The sequence below is a fragment of the Tursiops truncatus genome, chromosome 4, assembly GCF_011762595.2.
Source record: "Tursiops truncatus isolate mTurTru1 chromosome 4, mTurTru1.mat.Y, whole genome shotgun sequence".
In the NCBI taxonomy this organism is placed as follows: domain Eukaryota; kingdom Metazoa; phylum Chordata; class Mammalia; order Artiodactyla; family Delphinidae; genus Tursiops; species Tursiops truncatus.
Window position 1 is genome coordinate 5,502,732 of NC_047037.1, and position 18,200 is coordinate 5,520,931.

The 18,200-nt window shown below is 37.2% G+C and overlaps 1 protein-coding gene across 5 annotated transcripts in view; it reads left to right on the top strand.

Annotated features, from left to right (window-relative positions):
* The window catches only part of ZNF385D (zinc finger protein 385D), a 962,333-nt gene that overhangs the window by 915,699 nt on the left and 28,434 nt on the right, over positions 1-18,200 (top strand). For 4 of the 5 annotated variants that reach the window (XM_073803659.1, XM_073803660.1, XM_073803662.1 and 1 more), the window contains one exon: positions 15,302-15,535. The exons of the other annotated variant lie outside the window; for it this stretch is intronic. In XM_073803659.1, coding sequence (XP_073659760.1) covers positions 15,302-15,535 — 234 coding nt within the window. The remainder of the gene's footprint in view (positions 1-15,301; positions 15,536-18,200) is intronic. 5 annotated transcript variants of the gene reach the window in all.

The window sequence follows — 18,200 nt, forward strand, 5'->3', positions numbered from 1 at the left end:
TCTTATCTTGCCAACAACAGAGTTAATAAGCAAATACAAATAATTTCTATCTCATTCAGATCTATTCAACTTAAGTTAATTAAACGTCCAGTCTGAGGAAACATTTATCAACCCAGATTGACAAGTCAAGCAGTGAAGAGACTTCTACTGGCTTTGGAATTGTGTTTTGAAGGTTAGGTCACAGTGGAGATCTTCTGACATGTTAAGTAAAAAGCAAATGATTACTGATATTATGGCATGGCAATGCTAAAAGCCCATAAATCGTGTGTTGAGTAAAAATGAAGTGAAACTACAATACATTATTTTTTTCAATATCTAAGCACATTCTTCAAGAATTCCCCCAACTCTTAGGATTATCTGTCCCCTCAAAATACCTAGGTGAATTTATATGGGGCTTCAATTTTGGTAAAGAGCATTGTATTTTTACAAAGCTAGACCTAAGCAATGATGTTCTTTGGATGAGCTTCTAAGAAAAGATGAACCAGATCATACAACTTAACTCTGTGTGTCGACATGCCCAATCCTTGGTCACTTCCCGCATCCCCCAGCTGACCTGGAAACATTTTAAAGTTTAAAGTTTTGCTTTCTCTAGAAATGCCTTCAATGAATGGTGGCTTACAGGAGCAAATTAAAATCTCAAAGGGAGACATACATACATACATGTGTTATTTTAATTATTTACATTGTTATTTTTGATAGGGTTGGGGGTAGGCAGGTTGAACAAAAGAGGAAAAAATAAAGGAGCTTGAGCCTAGCCTTGTTCTACCTGCCTGTTCATCCCAGTGTGATCCAGGGGCATGAGACCCAAAGACCAGACCCACACACCCATCTCTTCCTCTGCCTCTCCTGCCCTTGCAGGTGGTAGCCATGAGTACTCTTTCCTCAGTAAAACCATGACAGGGCTGTCCAAGAGGTAAAGCCATTATGCTAAAAATAACCCGACAAGGTCACCACATCATCTGCCTGCCATGGTCTTAAGTCGTGTCCTCAAACACCCCAGAGCTGCTTCTTCTCACCCAGCTTGCCTTCTGGCTCCGACTTCTCTCTCCAGCCCTGTGAATTGCCTGTTGGGACCTGGCTGTGATCTTGACTGCTTGGCAACAGACTTCCCAGTGCCAGGCGTCAATGTGGTACCTACACTGCATACTCTCTGCCCACCCAGACTTTTGACTCCACACATCCAGCCCTGGACTGCTCGCATTCTTGGCCTGGCTTCCCTCCCAGGCGAGAGGAGGCTGCCAGGAAGGACGTGAATGGAGCCAGTCACATGTTGCGGTAGGCTTTTCCGCTTCTAGCGGAACTTCTTCAAAAGAACCAAGTGTTGATGTAAAACAGGTTTACAGAAAACAGGATACATAAGATGAAAATCTTCTCTCCCAAGAAAATTAGCTTTAAAAAAGTGGTCTATAAAACAAGGTGGTTTACCCAGAGTACTGGCTTTTAATTTTCACAGTTGGGTTTGAGTTCAAAGTGATCAGCTCGGTGCTTTGTGACCACCTAGAGGGGTGGGGTAGGGAGGGTGGGAGGGAGGGAGATGCAAGAGGGAAGAGATATGGGGACATATGTATATGTTTAACTGATTCACTTTGCTGTAAAGCGGAAACTAACACACCATTGTAAAGCAATTATACTCCAATAAAGATGTAAAAAAAAAAAATAGATATAGTGATCTAATAGTGATCACTAGAAATAGTGATCATTAAAAACAGATAAATTAGGAGTTTGGGATTAAAATATACACACTACTATATGTAAAATAAATAATCAACAAGAACCTATTGTATAGCACAGGGAACTCTACTCAATATTCTGTAATAACCTATATGGGAGAATAATCTGAAAAAGAATGAATATATGTATTTGTGCAACTGAATCCCTTTGCTGTACACCTGAAACTAACACAACATTGTAAATCAACTATACTCTGATATAAAATAAAAATTAAATTAAAAAAAGTTATAGAAGTATATATTCTAAATAAAATAATGACTCTTTCCTGAGGCTTAAGAATTATATTTTTAAAGTATCTTATCTAAGTTAATGATGAAATCTCAGAACTTCTATTCATATCAAATTGTCTCTAATATACTGTTCTGATTTGACTCATGAAATGAGTTCCCAAAGGGCAAAATGGAATAGAAATGCCATCATCCTTTGAGAAGTCAGGTTGCTTGAGACTAGATTTCTATCCCTTCGTAGCTGTAAAAATATTTAACATTCTGCAGGATCAGAATTACCATACAGACTAACCGTCAGAGATAATAAAAAATTATTGTTAAATTAATGTTTTCTACAGTGTATTCTTTATTAACACAGATCCACTTTAAAAGTATATTTATCTTAAAGTGTTGAATTAAATTTTAGTTGATAGAGCTAACCAAGAATAAGTCTTTTTTTTCTTAAATATATTCTCAAAATAAATAATTCGATTTGAAGCTGTTTGAAATAACGCCAAAATAACTAGTCTCTTCAATAAGGCCTAAGGAAAATTCAAATGTTTTTTCTGCATCATTTAGACAAAAGAGAGATTGACATATGTTTTTTAGTGTTTTGGTGAAATGGTGATACAATTACAATCAACATATTCTCAAAAACAAAAAGAAGATTTCGTAATATGATGAGTTTTTGTGCAAGAGGCAGTCTGCTGTAGCTTGGAATTTCTGGAACTGTGTGATAGTTTATGAGATTATAATAGGAGAGACAATTCTATATCTGGAATTTCATGAAAATCTGGTTTATATGGTTTCTGTAGCTAAAAAAAGGAATATTGGAAATAGGTCTGTTGGCTTTTCTGTGAAGAGAGGCATTTGCTCCAGAATTTTATGATTTCCAAGCAGTTCTATTAATTTTTCAGCAGCCAACTTTTAAGGAAATAATGAGTAGAATTGTGATTTCTCCTGTTTATTTTGCTGTGCACAGTTTTCTTAATTTTTCTGTGTCCTCCAACTCTTAAAAATCTTCTTGACTGAGGTATATTAACATTACATGGAAACAGCTTCTTCAAGGAGAGAAATGTTATCAAAAAGTGATTGTATTAGGTGACGACCTCCCATCTTCTTGCCCTTCCTGATGAGGGCAAAATAATAATAAATTGCTGTTTTGGGTGAAATAATTTGGGTAGTTTGAGTCTTGAGACAACACAGTTTATAGTTTAAATGGAATGCCTAGCAGTTGTTGAAAACTTGTTATTACAAATATGTGTATATGTAATATGTTTTCTTGATTTTTTAAAGGTCCTCTCTTTCTCTATATTTCTCTCATGTTTGCCAACCAGTTCCCATAATTTGTCCAATAGGACTTACTCTCTGAAAACTTCTTTCCTGGTCCTCTGAAATTAAAAAAATAATTATTCTAGATGTCTGAGTGGGGCAAATATATAACAGTTACATCGTGGTATCTTTCTGGTGGTTAAAATGTTTTCTTCATAGTCAATCTACGAAATGCTAACACTGTAATGAAAACTACTAAGTAACTCTTAGACATACTATAAAATGCCCCAGATCAGATGGGTTAATGGTCTAAAATATATCTGCACTAAATATTTTATCATTGTGTCATCCACGATGAGAGCTTGTTTTCTTATCTTCAGGACAGCTCTGCAGTACAACAAAATTTGAAGAGCTGACAGTCACTACTTCCTTTTAATTATCTGGACTTCCTAACAGGATTGTACAGCAAGGATTTGTGAGCTAGATGGCTTGGAGTGACTGTCTCCACATTCTCAATTCTCCACATGCTCTAAATTCACTAGTCAGAAAGCAGGCTCTCCCTCACTCTGTGTTCAATTACAATTAGTAAAAGCTTTCAAAATTCATGATTTATCATGTCCTAATTCTAAATAGATATTATAGATTTAAGCACACAAGGCAAACCCTCAGTTTTAACTTAAAGCACACAGCCAGAAGGAAGATTATTGCTTTACAAATATAACAGATAAACTACCAAAGGCAATTGTTGTAAAACTCTGCCTTGACTTTTTGCCAGATTGGAAATTTTGCAATACGCGTGTCTCCTCGTTAATGAAATGGGAAGTGTCACTGTGGCATGCAGCAATTTTTTTTCCTTGCAGAAAACTTGTGAAAGAGGGGAACTACCATTCGTAGATTTGGAAAGATTTTCTTTTTCCTTCTGCCTTACTAAGGAAAAAAAAAACTCTATTAGAAACCCAAAAAGGCAGCTTCCTATGCCTTTTAGTGGCATCTGAGTCACTTAAAATAGCCTTGGAATTAATGGATTTTCTTTTTATCTTCCTCTTTCTTTCCCTTTTGTAATGTTTATCAGAAAGTTCACAGATTCTGACAAAACTCACCCCTTCTTCTTGGTGCTTATCAGTTGTGTGTACAGTGGTCGAACCCACTCAATCAACTCTCCCAAGGTCTCGCGGTCCTGCCTTCCAAGTAACCTGGGATTTTTGTTTGTTTTTTGCTTTTTTTTAAAATTTACTTTTTATTTTATATTGGAGTATAGTTGATATACAATGTTGTGTTAGTTTCAGGTGTACAGCAGAGTGATTCAGTTACACATATACACATATCGATTCTTTTTCAGATTATTTTCCATTATAGGTTATTGCAAAATAATTGCATAGAGTTCCCTGTGCTATACAGTAGGTCCTGGATGATTATCTGTTTTATATATAGTAGTATGTATATGTTAATCCAAAATTCCTAATTTATCCTTCCTCCCCCCATGTTTCCCCTCTGGTAACCATAAGTTTGTTTTCTAAGTCTGTGAGTCTGTTTCTGTTCATTTGTATCATTTTTATTTATCACTTACCACATATAAGTGAAATCATATGATACTTGTTCACGTAACTTAGTTTTGAATTAATTTACTTTGGATTAATGTATGTTTGGAAAGGATGAAGTATACATTCTGTGAGTGGTGTAGGAAACAAATTTCCTTGAAAACACACAGATTCTAAGTCAGGAAGAGAAGACTGTATCTTACAAAAGAGACCCTGGTTTAAAGGCTAAATGGCAGGTTAATTAAGCCCCATAGTTATTCTTCTCTGTTTCAAGGATCTGAATTGTCTCCATCCTCCCTCATTTATAATCACATCTATCTCCAAAACTGCATCTTTCAGCAGAGATAGTCATTGCTTGTTCAGGTATCTAAAATATTTTCTAAGAGTTTTTCTCTAATTTATTCTGAATTCCTTCTTAGGGTGGTTAACTTGTCCCAACTTGCAAGGGACTTTCCCTGAAAGTACTAAAGGTCCCATGTCTTGGAAACTCCCTTAGTCACAGGCAAAATAGACCTTGGCCACCCAATCTCTATTTCCCTTTTTTTACATTCATGACTTTCTATTTAATTGTCATTATAGCTCTAAAGCTGAGACCAGTTAGGCTAAACCAGAAAGTAGTTGACAGGTCTGTCAGTGGTGGTTCCTGAAGTGTCATCCTCAGCCCAGCAGCAGCAAAAACATGGGGGGTATTTGTTAGAATAAAGATATTCAGGCCGCAGCCCAGACCTAGGAACCATAGACTCTAAGGGTGGTAATCAACAATCTGTGTTTGATTAAACCTCCAGGTGGTTCAATGTATAGTAACGTTTCGGAACCACTAGTTTACAGGAACAGGATGATTTTTGATTCACAAAAGTTTCCAACATCTTGGCTGCATCGTTGTTGGATGCTGTGACAGCCAAAAGAGCACGGAGAAAACAGAGTGAAAGAAAATTATAAGGTGAAAATGACTGAGGATGAAAACTTAGGTTAGCAGGTCAGAGATCTGCTATTTATATCGCTGTGCCGATGTTCAGTCTAGTGCCTTATGGGGGTACGACATCAACTTTTGAAAGAATGGCAAATACCTAACAGAACAAATTTGTTGACAGCAGCCTCTGTATTTATCAATTACCAAATATCTAGCAAGCTTTGTTATAGTTGCATATGGTGTATATTAAATATAAGCTGTAGGAGTAGGGAATACAATCCCCATTGACTTTGAGAAACTAAGGCTGCAGTGTGATAAGATATTGATTGAGATGTCATGTTGAGGTGACACTGGGTTATTAAGTCATAGTTTAAACTACTATTATGTAACAGCCTAAATGGGAAAAGAATTTGGAAAAGAATAGATACATGTATATGTATACCTGATTCGCTTTGCTGTCCACCTGAAACTAACACAACATTGTTAATCAACTATATTCCAATATAAAATTAGAAGTTTAAAATAAATAAATATATAAACAAACAAACTAGAGACCTCCATTCTGAGGTCAAGGACATTTAAGGTTAGAAGATACAAAGTAGTTCTCAGCTTCCGTTGGCCAACTGTTGGATCCCGCCTAACTCCCCAGGACCTGGGTAATTTCTGCTGAGCCCTTGGTGCTTCCAGAGCCTCTGATCTCCCTCCTGCTTGCCCTGGTCCTCTTGCCTTCTTTCCTTCACATTATCCCCACTCTCTGCTTCCTGTCCCAAGTCAAGCATCCTTTGGTCAGGGTCTGACCACCACCACCTTCTGAGGGCTTCTGCATCATTCGCTAACCTGACAACCTGATTCTCTAAGGCTTTTTACCCGCCCCCCCCAATTTTAGGAATTGATAGGAATAACCTAAATTCCTGATAAATGTTCCTATAAAAGAAAGTAATCTCATGTTACCCTCTCAAATCATATGATGCTCTTAAAAAAATGGCCGATCCCCATGAAACTAATGAGTCCTGGCTTCAAGAGGAAAATCCAGAAGTTGAATCAGCTCTTTCTTTCAACAGGCTCTGAAAATAGTTTTCAGCAGAATAATTTCTGTTCTAAGCTGCACCTGGTGTACACGGCCCAAAGTGAGTTCAGCAGATCCATCACCAGGATCCCTGAGTCTGAATCTACTCTTGATGTAATTGCCTCAAACAGATGGTAACAGATTGGGCAGCTTCGGGACACATCTCAGAAGTTGCAGTTAGATATTTTTGTTATGTAGGTTTTTGAAATCGCTTGCCTTCCTATAATTTCTGATGCACAAAAGACATGGGAACTCTAGTTCAAAGGATATAAAGGTAGAGAGAATTACTCACCTGATCCCTTAGGACATTAAGAGTTTTAATCAGTGGATCACTGTTTGCATAGCACTTCCAAATAACAGAACTTTGGAGGTGTGATAAAGTTAGAGTTTGAAGTACAGGTATTTTTCTGGTATTTTCTGGTGATGCCTCTTCCTGCTCTACTTCCTCAAAGAGAACAAATCCATTGTTCCCTCCCCTCTTGTGGTATGGGAGCCCTGTCACTCTAGTACACAAATGACATTGTGTTTACTTTTTTTTTTTTAATTTTATTGAAGTAGAGTTGATTTACAATGTTGTGTTAGTTTCAGGTGTACAGCAAAGTGATTAGTTACACAAATATATATATTCATTCTTTTTCAGATTCTTTTCTCCCTGTGCTATACAATAGGTCCTTGTTGGTTATCTATCTTATATATAGTAGTGTCTGTATGTTCATCCCAAGCTCCTGATTTATCCCTCCCCCACCCCACGTTTCCCCTTTGGTAACCATAAGTTTGCTTTTGATATCTGTAAGTCTGTTTCTGTTTTGTAAATAAGTTCATTTGTGTCATATTTTAAAAAATTAGATACCACATATGAGTGATATCATATATTTGTCTTTGTCTGACTTACTTCACTTAGTATGATAATTCTAGTTGCATCCATGTTGCTGCAAATGGCATGTTGTTCTTTTTTATGGCTGAGTACATCATGTTTACTTTCTAACCTCCAGTGATTAACACAGGGTATGACACATGAGCGTTCAGTCAGGTCCACCCCAAAAGTTTCAGGGCCAAGACAAGAGTTCAAATGGAGACCATGCACTGTATAGCTAAATGTTTACAAGCTGTACCTCAAGCTTCCCTGGCAGCCCCCCAGCCTTTACCCAGGGATTGCCTTTGTGACCTGAAGGTCAAAGAATCTCCCTGCCTGAGTCAGCCCTGAGCCCTACCAAATGATAACACAGCTCTGCAGGAACAGGGCAGAAGCTGTGCCCCAAGCCAGCCCTCTGATCCCAATCAGGTAGCCCACTGGGGAAGCATCCTTCCTCCCCAACCTCATTTTGTGGACTCAGGATTCCCAAGCAATTTTAAGCATTTCCTGTATCACTATAGCAGAAAGAGGGAGGGAATGTTTTGGGGGGACTTTGTCTAGACATACTTTTCGGTGATTTGAGGTGGTTGGTGATTTGAAAACAAACCTTTTTCTCTGGTTCCCAGATAGAGGCTGTGATCTCCTTTTACCTCTCAACATACATAGCCACACATGCACACACACAGACACGCATGCACACACATAACCACACATTCACACACATAGATGCACAAATCATAAACACCCAGTCCAGCTGTCACTTCCCTTTCTAATTAAAATTTCCATTTGCTCAGCTGGTTATCAAACTGTCTAAAAAGTGTTTTTATAAGATCAAAAAACTGCAAAAATAGACTTTTGTTTCAGTGGCTTGTGATACATGGAGGCCAGTGCAGGGGCCATTCCTGCCCGTGTCTAAGAGGCTGGTACTATGCCCAGTCAATGTTGATCAAATTGGATGAAATCCAGAGGAAGGAAACCACCGGTAATAATTTCTAAAAACTTGGCAATTTTTTTTTTTTTGGTAACGAAGCACCTTTTTATACTTCAGAATGTCAGCATATTTAAGAGGAAGCAGCTGTTCTCACTTGCTAGCAAGCCTGGTTGAGACTTTATTTCACACAGAGAAGAAGGAAATAAATTGTGTATCATTCTGAGTCTTCAGTCTAGCAGAAAACATGATGATTATCTTTGGGACATACTATTAATTTCTGTTACCTGGGAGGAAACTTAAATAACTCACATCTGGTTCTGTCAGTTGGGTTATGAGGTCTGTAACTAGGAGAATAAATTTCTTACCTGGACCATGTAACTTGGCCGTTTCATTTTATTATCTAGAATTCAAGCTGTTGATTATTTTCTGGAATCTTTTCTTATGCTTTTCTTATTTTCTGGAATCTTTTCTTATGCTTTTTGAATTTTTTAAAAAAGTATTTACAGTGTTTTTGTATAAGAATGAGGGCCAAAATGGGCCACTCTGAATACTGACAAGTTTCCTTTCATTCTCCACTAAAGCCCCATTCCACAAAGTATTAACAATCTGTTTTGATGTCAAAGCCAAATAGTGACAGTTACAATAATGAATGTTTGCTAGAGGGCACTGGTGAAAAAACAGCACAGAAATGCAAACCCCAGCCGTCTCAAACTGTTCCTTCCCACTGGAATGTACCCATCCTTTTCGACTCCCAGTCACATAGATTGTTCCCATTGGGTCATTGGTTGAATAGTGCAAAGAAATCTGAATCTGGGAAACATTAAGAAAAGTGAATTGTTATTCTAGTTTCGCATCTTTTGGAAAAGACAAAAGAAAACTGTGCAGTAAGGAAGTCTTGCGCGTTACTCTTATCATTTTGCAGAAGAGGTTGTTTGAGAGCTGTCAGTTTTTTTTCTCCTCTCCTCCTAAATGGACTCCAGCAACTTAATACATTAGCATAAATGGATGATTAGACATACATGATTGACTCTAGCTCGGGCCAAGTTCAGTTTTTTTTAAGTCAAGTTTTTAAGATTCTATCTTCCAACACTCATAATAAATCATGACTAATTGGAATTAACTGAAAGGGATAGAGTCAGTTCTTTTACGAACAAAATCAAAATTTTAGCAATGAAAAATAAATGAAGAGCTTGTGCTTCTGAGCCAGACTGTCTGAATTCAAATCATTGTACTTCAGCTGGCAGCTCTGGCATTGCACAAGTTCCCAAATCTCTCCATACCTCAATTTCTTCTCTAAGATGAGGATGAAAATGGTATGCCCATCTTTGTTTTTTTTTAATTGACGTATAGTTGATTTACCGTGTTGTGTTAGTTTCAGGTGTTCAAAAAAGTGATTCAATCGTATATATATGTACATATATATGTACATATATTTCTATATTACTTTGTATATTATATATTATATTATTTTAATGATTTTTTTCCATTATATGTTATTACAAGATATGGAGTATAGTTCTCTGTGCTATACAGTAGGTCCTTGTTTATCTTTTTTAGATATAGTAGTGTGTATCTATTAATCCCAAACTAATTTATCCTCTTAGTTTTTTAGGAGGCTTGAATGAGTTTATACCTATAAATGCTTTAAAATTGTTTTTACTATCATAAGCTATAATTGTGTTTTGTTCATTCATTCATTCATTTATTCATTCATTGCTTTCTTTCAATAAATATTTATTGACTGCCTTTTTATGCCAAGCATAAGTGCAAGGATATAGCAATGGACAAAACTGATGAAGGATTGTTAAGTTTATTATTATTATTATTCCAAGTCATTATGGGTTGTCTCATGAACCACTCAGCACATACTGGACATCTATTATCCTTCCCATCTCCTAGCACAAAATAGCGACTCAGTAAATGTTGATGGAGGGAAGTTCAAATACATGAGTCATTGCAACATAGAATAACACTCTGGATTTGCAATAAGGATTTGGAATTGGGAGATGCAATGTCAAGTCCCAGTTTTACTGAAATTTCCTAATCTAAAAACCTAGAAAGCTATACCATGAAACCACTAAGATCCCTTTTGACTATGATTCTAGAAAGTAACTGAAATGATGCACTATTTTTTGACTGGTTATAATTCTATTTTTCTTAAAATAAATAAACTTCTAATTTTAGTCTAGCTTTAAATCTACAGAAAAGGTACAAAACACAACAGAGTGTTCCTGTATATGCTCTCAGTTTCCCTTATTATTAACATCTCACATTACTATGGTGTATTTGTCAAAGCTAATGAACAAATATTGATATATTATTACCTGGAGTCCATATTTCATTCTGATTTCATAAGTTTATACCTAAAGTTTTTTTTTTCTTTTTCTTTTTTAAAATTATGTAAGTTTCAGGTAAACAACATTATAATTCAACATCTGTATACACTACAGAGTGATCACCAGCATAAGTCTAGTCACCACCCATCACCATATAGTTGACCCCCTTTTACCCATTTTGCCCACCTCCATCCCCCTTCCCCTCTGGTAACAACTAATCTAATCTCTGTATCTATGAGTTTTGTTTTGTTTTCTTTTGTTTGTTCCTCTGTTCTGGTTTTTTAGATTCCACCTAGGAGTGAAATCATATGGTATTTGTCTTTCTTCATCTGACTGTTACAATTGTGTGTACGTACCACATCTTTTTCTGAATTTAATTTCTTATTTTATATTGCAGTTTAGTTGATTTACAATGTTGTGTTAGTTTCCTTATGTTCTTTTTTTTTTGCCCCAGGATCCTAACCAGGACACCACATTATATTTAGTAATCCTGTCTCCTTAGACTTGTCCGGACTGTGACAGTTTTTCAAACTTTTCTTGTTTTGATGACCTTAATATTTTTGAGGACTCTTGGTCAGGAATTTTGTAGAATGTCCTTAAATTTAGGTTTGTTTATGCTTTTCTCATGGTTAGACAGGGGTTATGAGTTTTAGGAGGAAGATCACAGAGGTAATTCTCATCACATCCTAGCAAGAGTATATGTTATTAACATGATCAATGATATAAAGTTTTATTTTAATGACTGGATAGGTGTTATATATAATGGGTAATTTAATGTACCATACTAAGGAAAATATCTTTGCTATATGAAATTTCTACGCAAAGTACAGTCATCCTTATTCGCGCGAGACTGGTTCCAGAACCCCTGTGGTTACCAAAATCTATGAATGCTCAAGTCCCTTATATAAAATGATGTAGTATTTGCATATAACCTACACACATCCTCCCGTTTACTTTAAATCATCTCTGAATTACTTACAATACTTAATACAATGTAAACGTTATGTAACTAGTTGCAAATACAATGTAAATGCTATGTAAATAGTTGCCTACCCACAATAAATTCAGGTTTTGTTTTTTGGAAGTTTCTGGGATATTTAAAAAAAAAAATTCGATCCTTGGTTGGTTGAATCCGCAGATGCAGAACCCCCAGATACCAAGGGCCAACTAAATGAAATAGTTGATTCTTTTGTGGCATAATCTTAAAATATATTTACTTTACTTTAAAAAAAAAAAAGTCTTCTTTATTACTGGCAAATGAAGAGTAAGTGAAAAATTCATGTCTTGTTATAAATTAATAGTACTCTTATCTTTGTGGACTCAAGATCTACATATTAAATTTAATGTCAAACATATAACTGTTTGTATTTCTTTCAAACTAACCGCAAGCTTGAGAAAATTCGCAGATCTTTGTTCAGCTATGTGGTCTGAAAGACGCAACAAAGTAAGAAGTGCCGGAAATTAAGCATTTTGATACTAATTCCCCTAAGCCTGTCTCGTGCAAGGGACTTGCCTTAAGAAATATCGATGTTAATACTTCACTAAGCCCCGGACATGGACAGCCTGGTGTCTCTAATCTTTGGTGTCCTTGGTATAAATGTACATTATCCTCTGGGATTAGGAATGACGCTGATGTAGCTGTCACAGAGATTGGAAGATTCATGGTTATGTTTATTCTATACTTTTGTTATGAATTTCACTGTAATAGAGAAGGTGGCTTAAGATTACTATAATTTATGCAATGTAAAATTTTCAGATCAAGACATAAAATAAACATTGTCAATCCAGGGGAAAATTGTTAGAAGTAGGGTACTACTAGGGATATCCTTATTTAGATTTAAATGAAATAAATACCTACAGTATCACGCTCTGGCTCCAGCAAGCGGCCACAATAAGTTTAATTATACCTATCTTTATGGTTGTCCCTTCCCATAGAACTGACCATAAAAACAATTGAGTGGTTTTAGCCCACTACTCTTTGTGACCTTACTATGGAGGTTCATTATTATGACCAAGAGCATCATTCACAATACATTTTTCCCCAAATCCCTAATTTCTTTTTTTTTTTTTTTTTTTGCGGTACGCGGGCCTCTCACTGTTGTGGCCTCTCCCGTTGCGGAGCACAGGCTCCGGACGCGCAGGCTCAGCGGCCATGGCTCACGGGCCCAGCCGCTCCGCGGCACGTGGGATCCTCCCGGACCGGGGCACGAACCCATGTCCCCTGCATCGGCAAGCGGACTCTCAACCACTGCGCCACCAGGGAAGCCCCCTAATTTCTTAATTCCATGAAACACTGTGTCCTGACTCACCATATACTACTTGTGTGAACTTCGGAAATTTCCTTAACGTCTGAAATTTCTTCATTTTCAACAGCATGTGTGACGGTTAAATGAAATTACGTATATAAAACACTTAGCAAATGAACTGGCCATTTGCTATTTGTTCACAGACACTCATGCACCTGCTGTCAAAGAATAATTTCCAGTTTGCTGGGAGCAATGATGCCTACTGGACCATCTCAAGTTGGTTGTTGTGTTTTATACCATATCTAGATTCTCAGAAACATTTTCTAGCAATTACCTGATATTTCAATGTTGGTATCTTAGTAGGCAAGTAAATACTAATCAGGAAGTGGGTCTCTCAGTGTTTAAGGAAATAAATGTATTCTGGTGGCAAAATTCAGTGTTAGGATCATTTTATTTATTTTTCTCTAACCTTGAGAGAGACTAGTCATGGCACTATGTTTCTTTTTTTTTTTTTCTAACATGGTTGGAGGATATTCTCCACGACACTGCAGGGGACTTACTTAATGGTCTTACAGCTAAATAAGTGATTAAAAGTATAGGAAGCATCAGGCAAAGGGAAGAGCCAGATGAATTGTTTTATACAATAGCCCTCAACATGCATCTGAAAAAGAATATATATATATACACATATATAAAAGTATATACTATATGTATACATATACACACATATATATATAACTGAATCACTTTGCTGTACACCTGAAGCATTGTAAATCAACTATATTTCAATAACATTTTTTAAATGAAAATTAATTCATTAATTAAAAAAAATAGAGCCCATTTCTCTTCTGATTGACTAGTGTGTCTGATGCCATATTTGGGAAAGAAACCATAAGCAACCTCTCCCATATTCCCACCTCTCTCTCTGGATCAAAGGGAAAAGCCAAATTACAAGGCATCTTGATAACATAAACTAAAAAGAAGTAAGCGTTTATGAGGACAACACTTCATTGCAGGTAGACCACTGTCCTTTACAGCCACTGCCCACTCCATTTATCATGGACTTTACAGCGTGGCACTGGATAGTGACCACAGCAGCATATGGAATGAGAAACGATTCCAAGAGCAGCTGTGGCTGGAGAGACAGCCTGGGAATAGTTTGAATAAGAGGTTAAGAACTAGCCAGCCGGGAGGCAGCAAAAAGTAACATAAAAATAGAAAGCATAGGGCATAGGGCTCATTTGCAATTCATTGTTGGGTATGGCAGACATTGCTGACATGGTGTTAACTAGCCTGTTTGGGTTGGGAGCTGTGTACACCCGAGTGAAGTTAGGACAAGGTAGTCTTACTTTGGAGGTTGACCTCTCCAGCTTTAGAATCAGACTTCAGAGGCAGAAGGGTTGTAGGGTTACAGCGCATCAACACTTTCTTGGTCATCAAGCTCTTGAAAGCTGTGACATTAACATGATATGACCAGTCTGTGAATTCCTTATAAAGAGTGGCTGTTGATGTTTGAATACTTTTGTGTCACAAGCTCCCTGAACACAGCCTGGTGCAGAGCATACATTTAATAAATATGCTAGATTAGAATTCATCTTATTTGTATATGGATGATTTCTGTACCTGTCCAATATACAACTCTTTGTAAATAACGCAATGGTTTTCTAAACCTTTGATCTGGACAAAGCGATATGATATCAGGGTTCTTTTTTTTTTCTATATTTTGCACAAGCATACACAGGAGGATCAGTACCTATTTTTTAATTAAAGAAAGAGATGTAGAAAGAAAATAGAAAGACAAGTAGTAAAGAAAAATTAAAATATCTTAAAAACATGTATCCTCCATTTTATTTTTTTTTAAAGCCATCCTTGTAGAAATATACAAAGCACAATGCACTGTAAAGATTATTTTACTAAGGCCATATGTTAACAAGAGAAGTCTGTGAATATGTTTATTTACCCCACGGAAAAACGTTAAAGCCTGTTTGTATATATTTTCTAGACTTGTCCGAACGTGTTACATCAATAGACAAAACTATAAGTGGTCATCTATGTACATTTCCTCAGGAGATGATTGACACGTAGTCGACAAGCAGCAATTGCTAGCTGTTCTTATCATTATTAGCAGAATGTAATATTAGTGATACACTTTCGAATAGGGAAAGGTAATACCACTGTTTTTGCCTTTTCTTCTGTGCTACTTTGACTGCAGACAGTACCACAGGGACACCAGCAATATCAACGACGACAACTGTGGAAATTCGCAAAAGCAGCGTTATGACAACTGAGATCACTTCTAAAGTGGAGAAAAGCCCCACGACAGCCACCGGCAATAGCTCCTGTCCTTCCACGGAGACTGAGGAAGAAAAGGCAAAACGGCTGCTTTACTGTTCTCTATGCAAGGTTGCTGTCAACTCCACCTCACAGCTGGAGGCGCACAACAGTGGTGAGATGCAGCGATTTATTTTCTGTCTCAACAGCTCTGCAATTATCTTCCTCTGAATAGATTAGATCTTTTGCAGCAGGGGACAGAGGGGGAGGCAGAAAACTGGCAACTATTACATGGAATTCATTAACCATTAAGAAGTAAAAATGACAAGCAAAGTGTCACTTACAGGGGGGCAAGGAAGGGTTTCCAGGGCTCCCTTGCCATGCTGTATATGTGTTTGTGTGTATGTGTTTTATAAACATTAAGAGAGACAGTAAAATATAATTCTGAAGCGTCAACTTTGCATTTATATGATTTCTAGATTGCTATGTTACTTCCACACATTTGCTTGTAACTGAAATTTTCTGAAGTTGCACCAATAATATAGTTGCAAAAGTTGGTTGCATAACTCCATTCGCTTTTGGTTAAAAACCTCCCTATTACGGTTTTTATGGCAAATAATGTTGTTTGGGCTAAATCTATATGAGCTGGAAAATTAAACTTAAGAAAATACTTCTTAGAGGCAGCCATGATGTCTACATATGATATTTTATTTATTTTTTCTGACAACGTAAAGATACTATTCCTTTGTTTTGACTGAGACTCAGAGAAGACACATGACCAGCTAGGTGACAGAGCCATTATTCAAACCCAGGTCTCTCTAACTAACACTAAACTTTCATATAACATAACAGAAAATACTGGTAAGCCGGGATGGAATTCTCTCCTGATATATTTTGATTCCATCTCCCTGCTCTTTCTATACATATATGTTTATATCTATATCTATATTTAAAGATGTTTTATATATATATATATATAAACCTATCTAACTAGATACATATATAGAGTATATCTATATCGATTTAAATAGATAAAGATTTTATTGTTTTATTTGTTTATTTATTTACTTATGTCCTGCCTGAGGTTTTAGCCAGCCCTTTGTCCCAAGATCAGTTTTTCTCTAAAAGACTGGGTTCATTGCGAGGACTCTGTCAGCAATTACAATCGAAAAAGAATCATTTGTGAATCATACCCTGAGTTAATAGTGCAGCTGTGTGTTGATGGCGTCATCGACCAATCATTGTGCTGCACGCGTAATATTCAAGTACTGACTTCAAGGCTCTAAGGGGGTAATTGCAGAAGGAGGACAATTCCTTCCGCCCACATCCTCGTCCTGCAGGCAGCATGAGTTATAGTCAGGGAGAGTTCATGAGTTCAGGGGCTGGGAGACACAGAATAGCATCTGGCCCCAAGTCAGAATCTGTACCATTCAGATTTGCCCTCTGTTTCCTCCTGCGAATACGTTCTTCCTGAATGTGAGATCACTGGGAGAGGGTGGGCATCATTGGAAATCCATTTACTTTTCCAGAACTCTTGATCATCCCCCCATAGCGACAGAGAAACACATTCACTCTGAGGGAGGGTCTATTTTGACAGATAAACCATAGCCTTAGAGGTTGGAGTTAATTTACGAAGAACTTGGATGTCCTTTCTGAATTCTGATCAGAAACATCTGATTAGGAGGCAAAGAAGGGATGACTTATTTGTTTACGTCACATCAGGTCAACGTTTTCCATATTACAGTTCTATGGTCATCTCTGGTTTGTGTGTAAGAATTGCCGTTGGAGCTTTATGTATATATATATATATATATATATATATATATATATATATATATATATATATATATATATATATATATATATTATATGAATGTCAAATATATCCATACGTTTATATATAAATACATTTATATTTGTTTAAATACATACACACACACACACACACACACACACACACACACACACACACACATATATATATATATATCTCCTACATCCTGGGATTCTGATTTATTATATATCCAGGGCTTGGGAAGCTATAGTGTTTGGGAAAAGAAAAAAAAAACAAAAACAAAACCTGGCAAGTGTTTTGCAGGCAGACCTGAGAACTAGTGTAACCATCTCACCTGGGAGTTTAAGACATACTTTCGGTTGTCACCCTTACTTGAATCCCTTTCTAAGGGTGTCCCCTCCAAGCCTTCAGCCCAGTCGGGGGACTTCGACCACTCCCCTTCCCTCCAAGGTGCTGCTTGGGGTTCTCGGTTCCTGTATTTCCCTTCCTGCGTCAGAGATCTTCCCCTCGGGGTGTGATGTTGGTAAACCTGCGGGGTGATTGTAGAGGGCAAGGGTCCGCATATGTCCCTCTCCTGTCAGGAGTAGGAATGGTCCTTGTAAGTCTCATCATAGGATTATTGTGGTGGGTTCTAGTTTGGGTTCCACGAGAAGCAGACTCTGAGACAAGGATGTCAGGGCAAATAGTTGTTAGGGAGATAAAGGGACAAGGTTAGTGGAGTTGGGAAAGGAGATAGGGCAGGGAAGGTGGCCAGCAGAGCCAGCTACCAACGTGGGCAAACTGGACCTTACCCACCAAAGCCGGTCCCCCGCCCAGCTCCTACGCTTTTACTCTTAAAACCTTCAAGTGATCACCTAGAATGACAGAACTAAATTGACTCAAATTCTGTGTCTTTATCTTTACAATCTCAGCACTATCATTGTTCATTTATAATCCGCTGTTTTCATGAAACATAGGTATTAACACAAGGGCATGAATTGCAGCCTTTGTGAGCTCAAAGGATTTCGAACCGCTATGAAATGATTAGTGAAACTAAAGCTTGTAA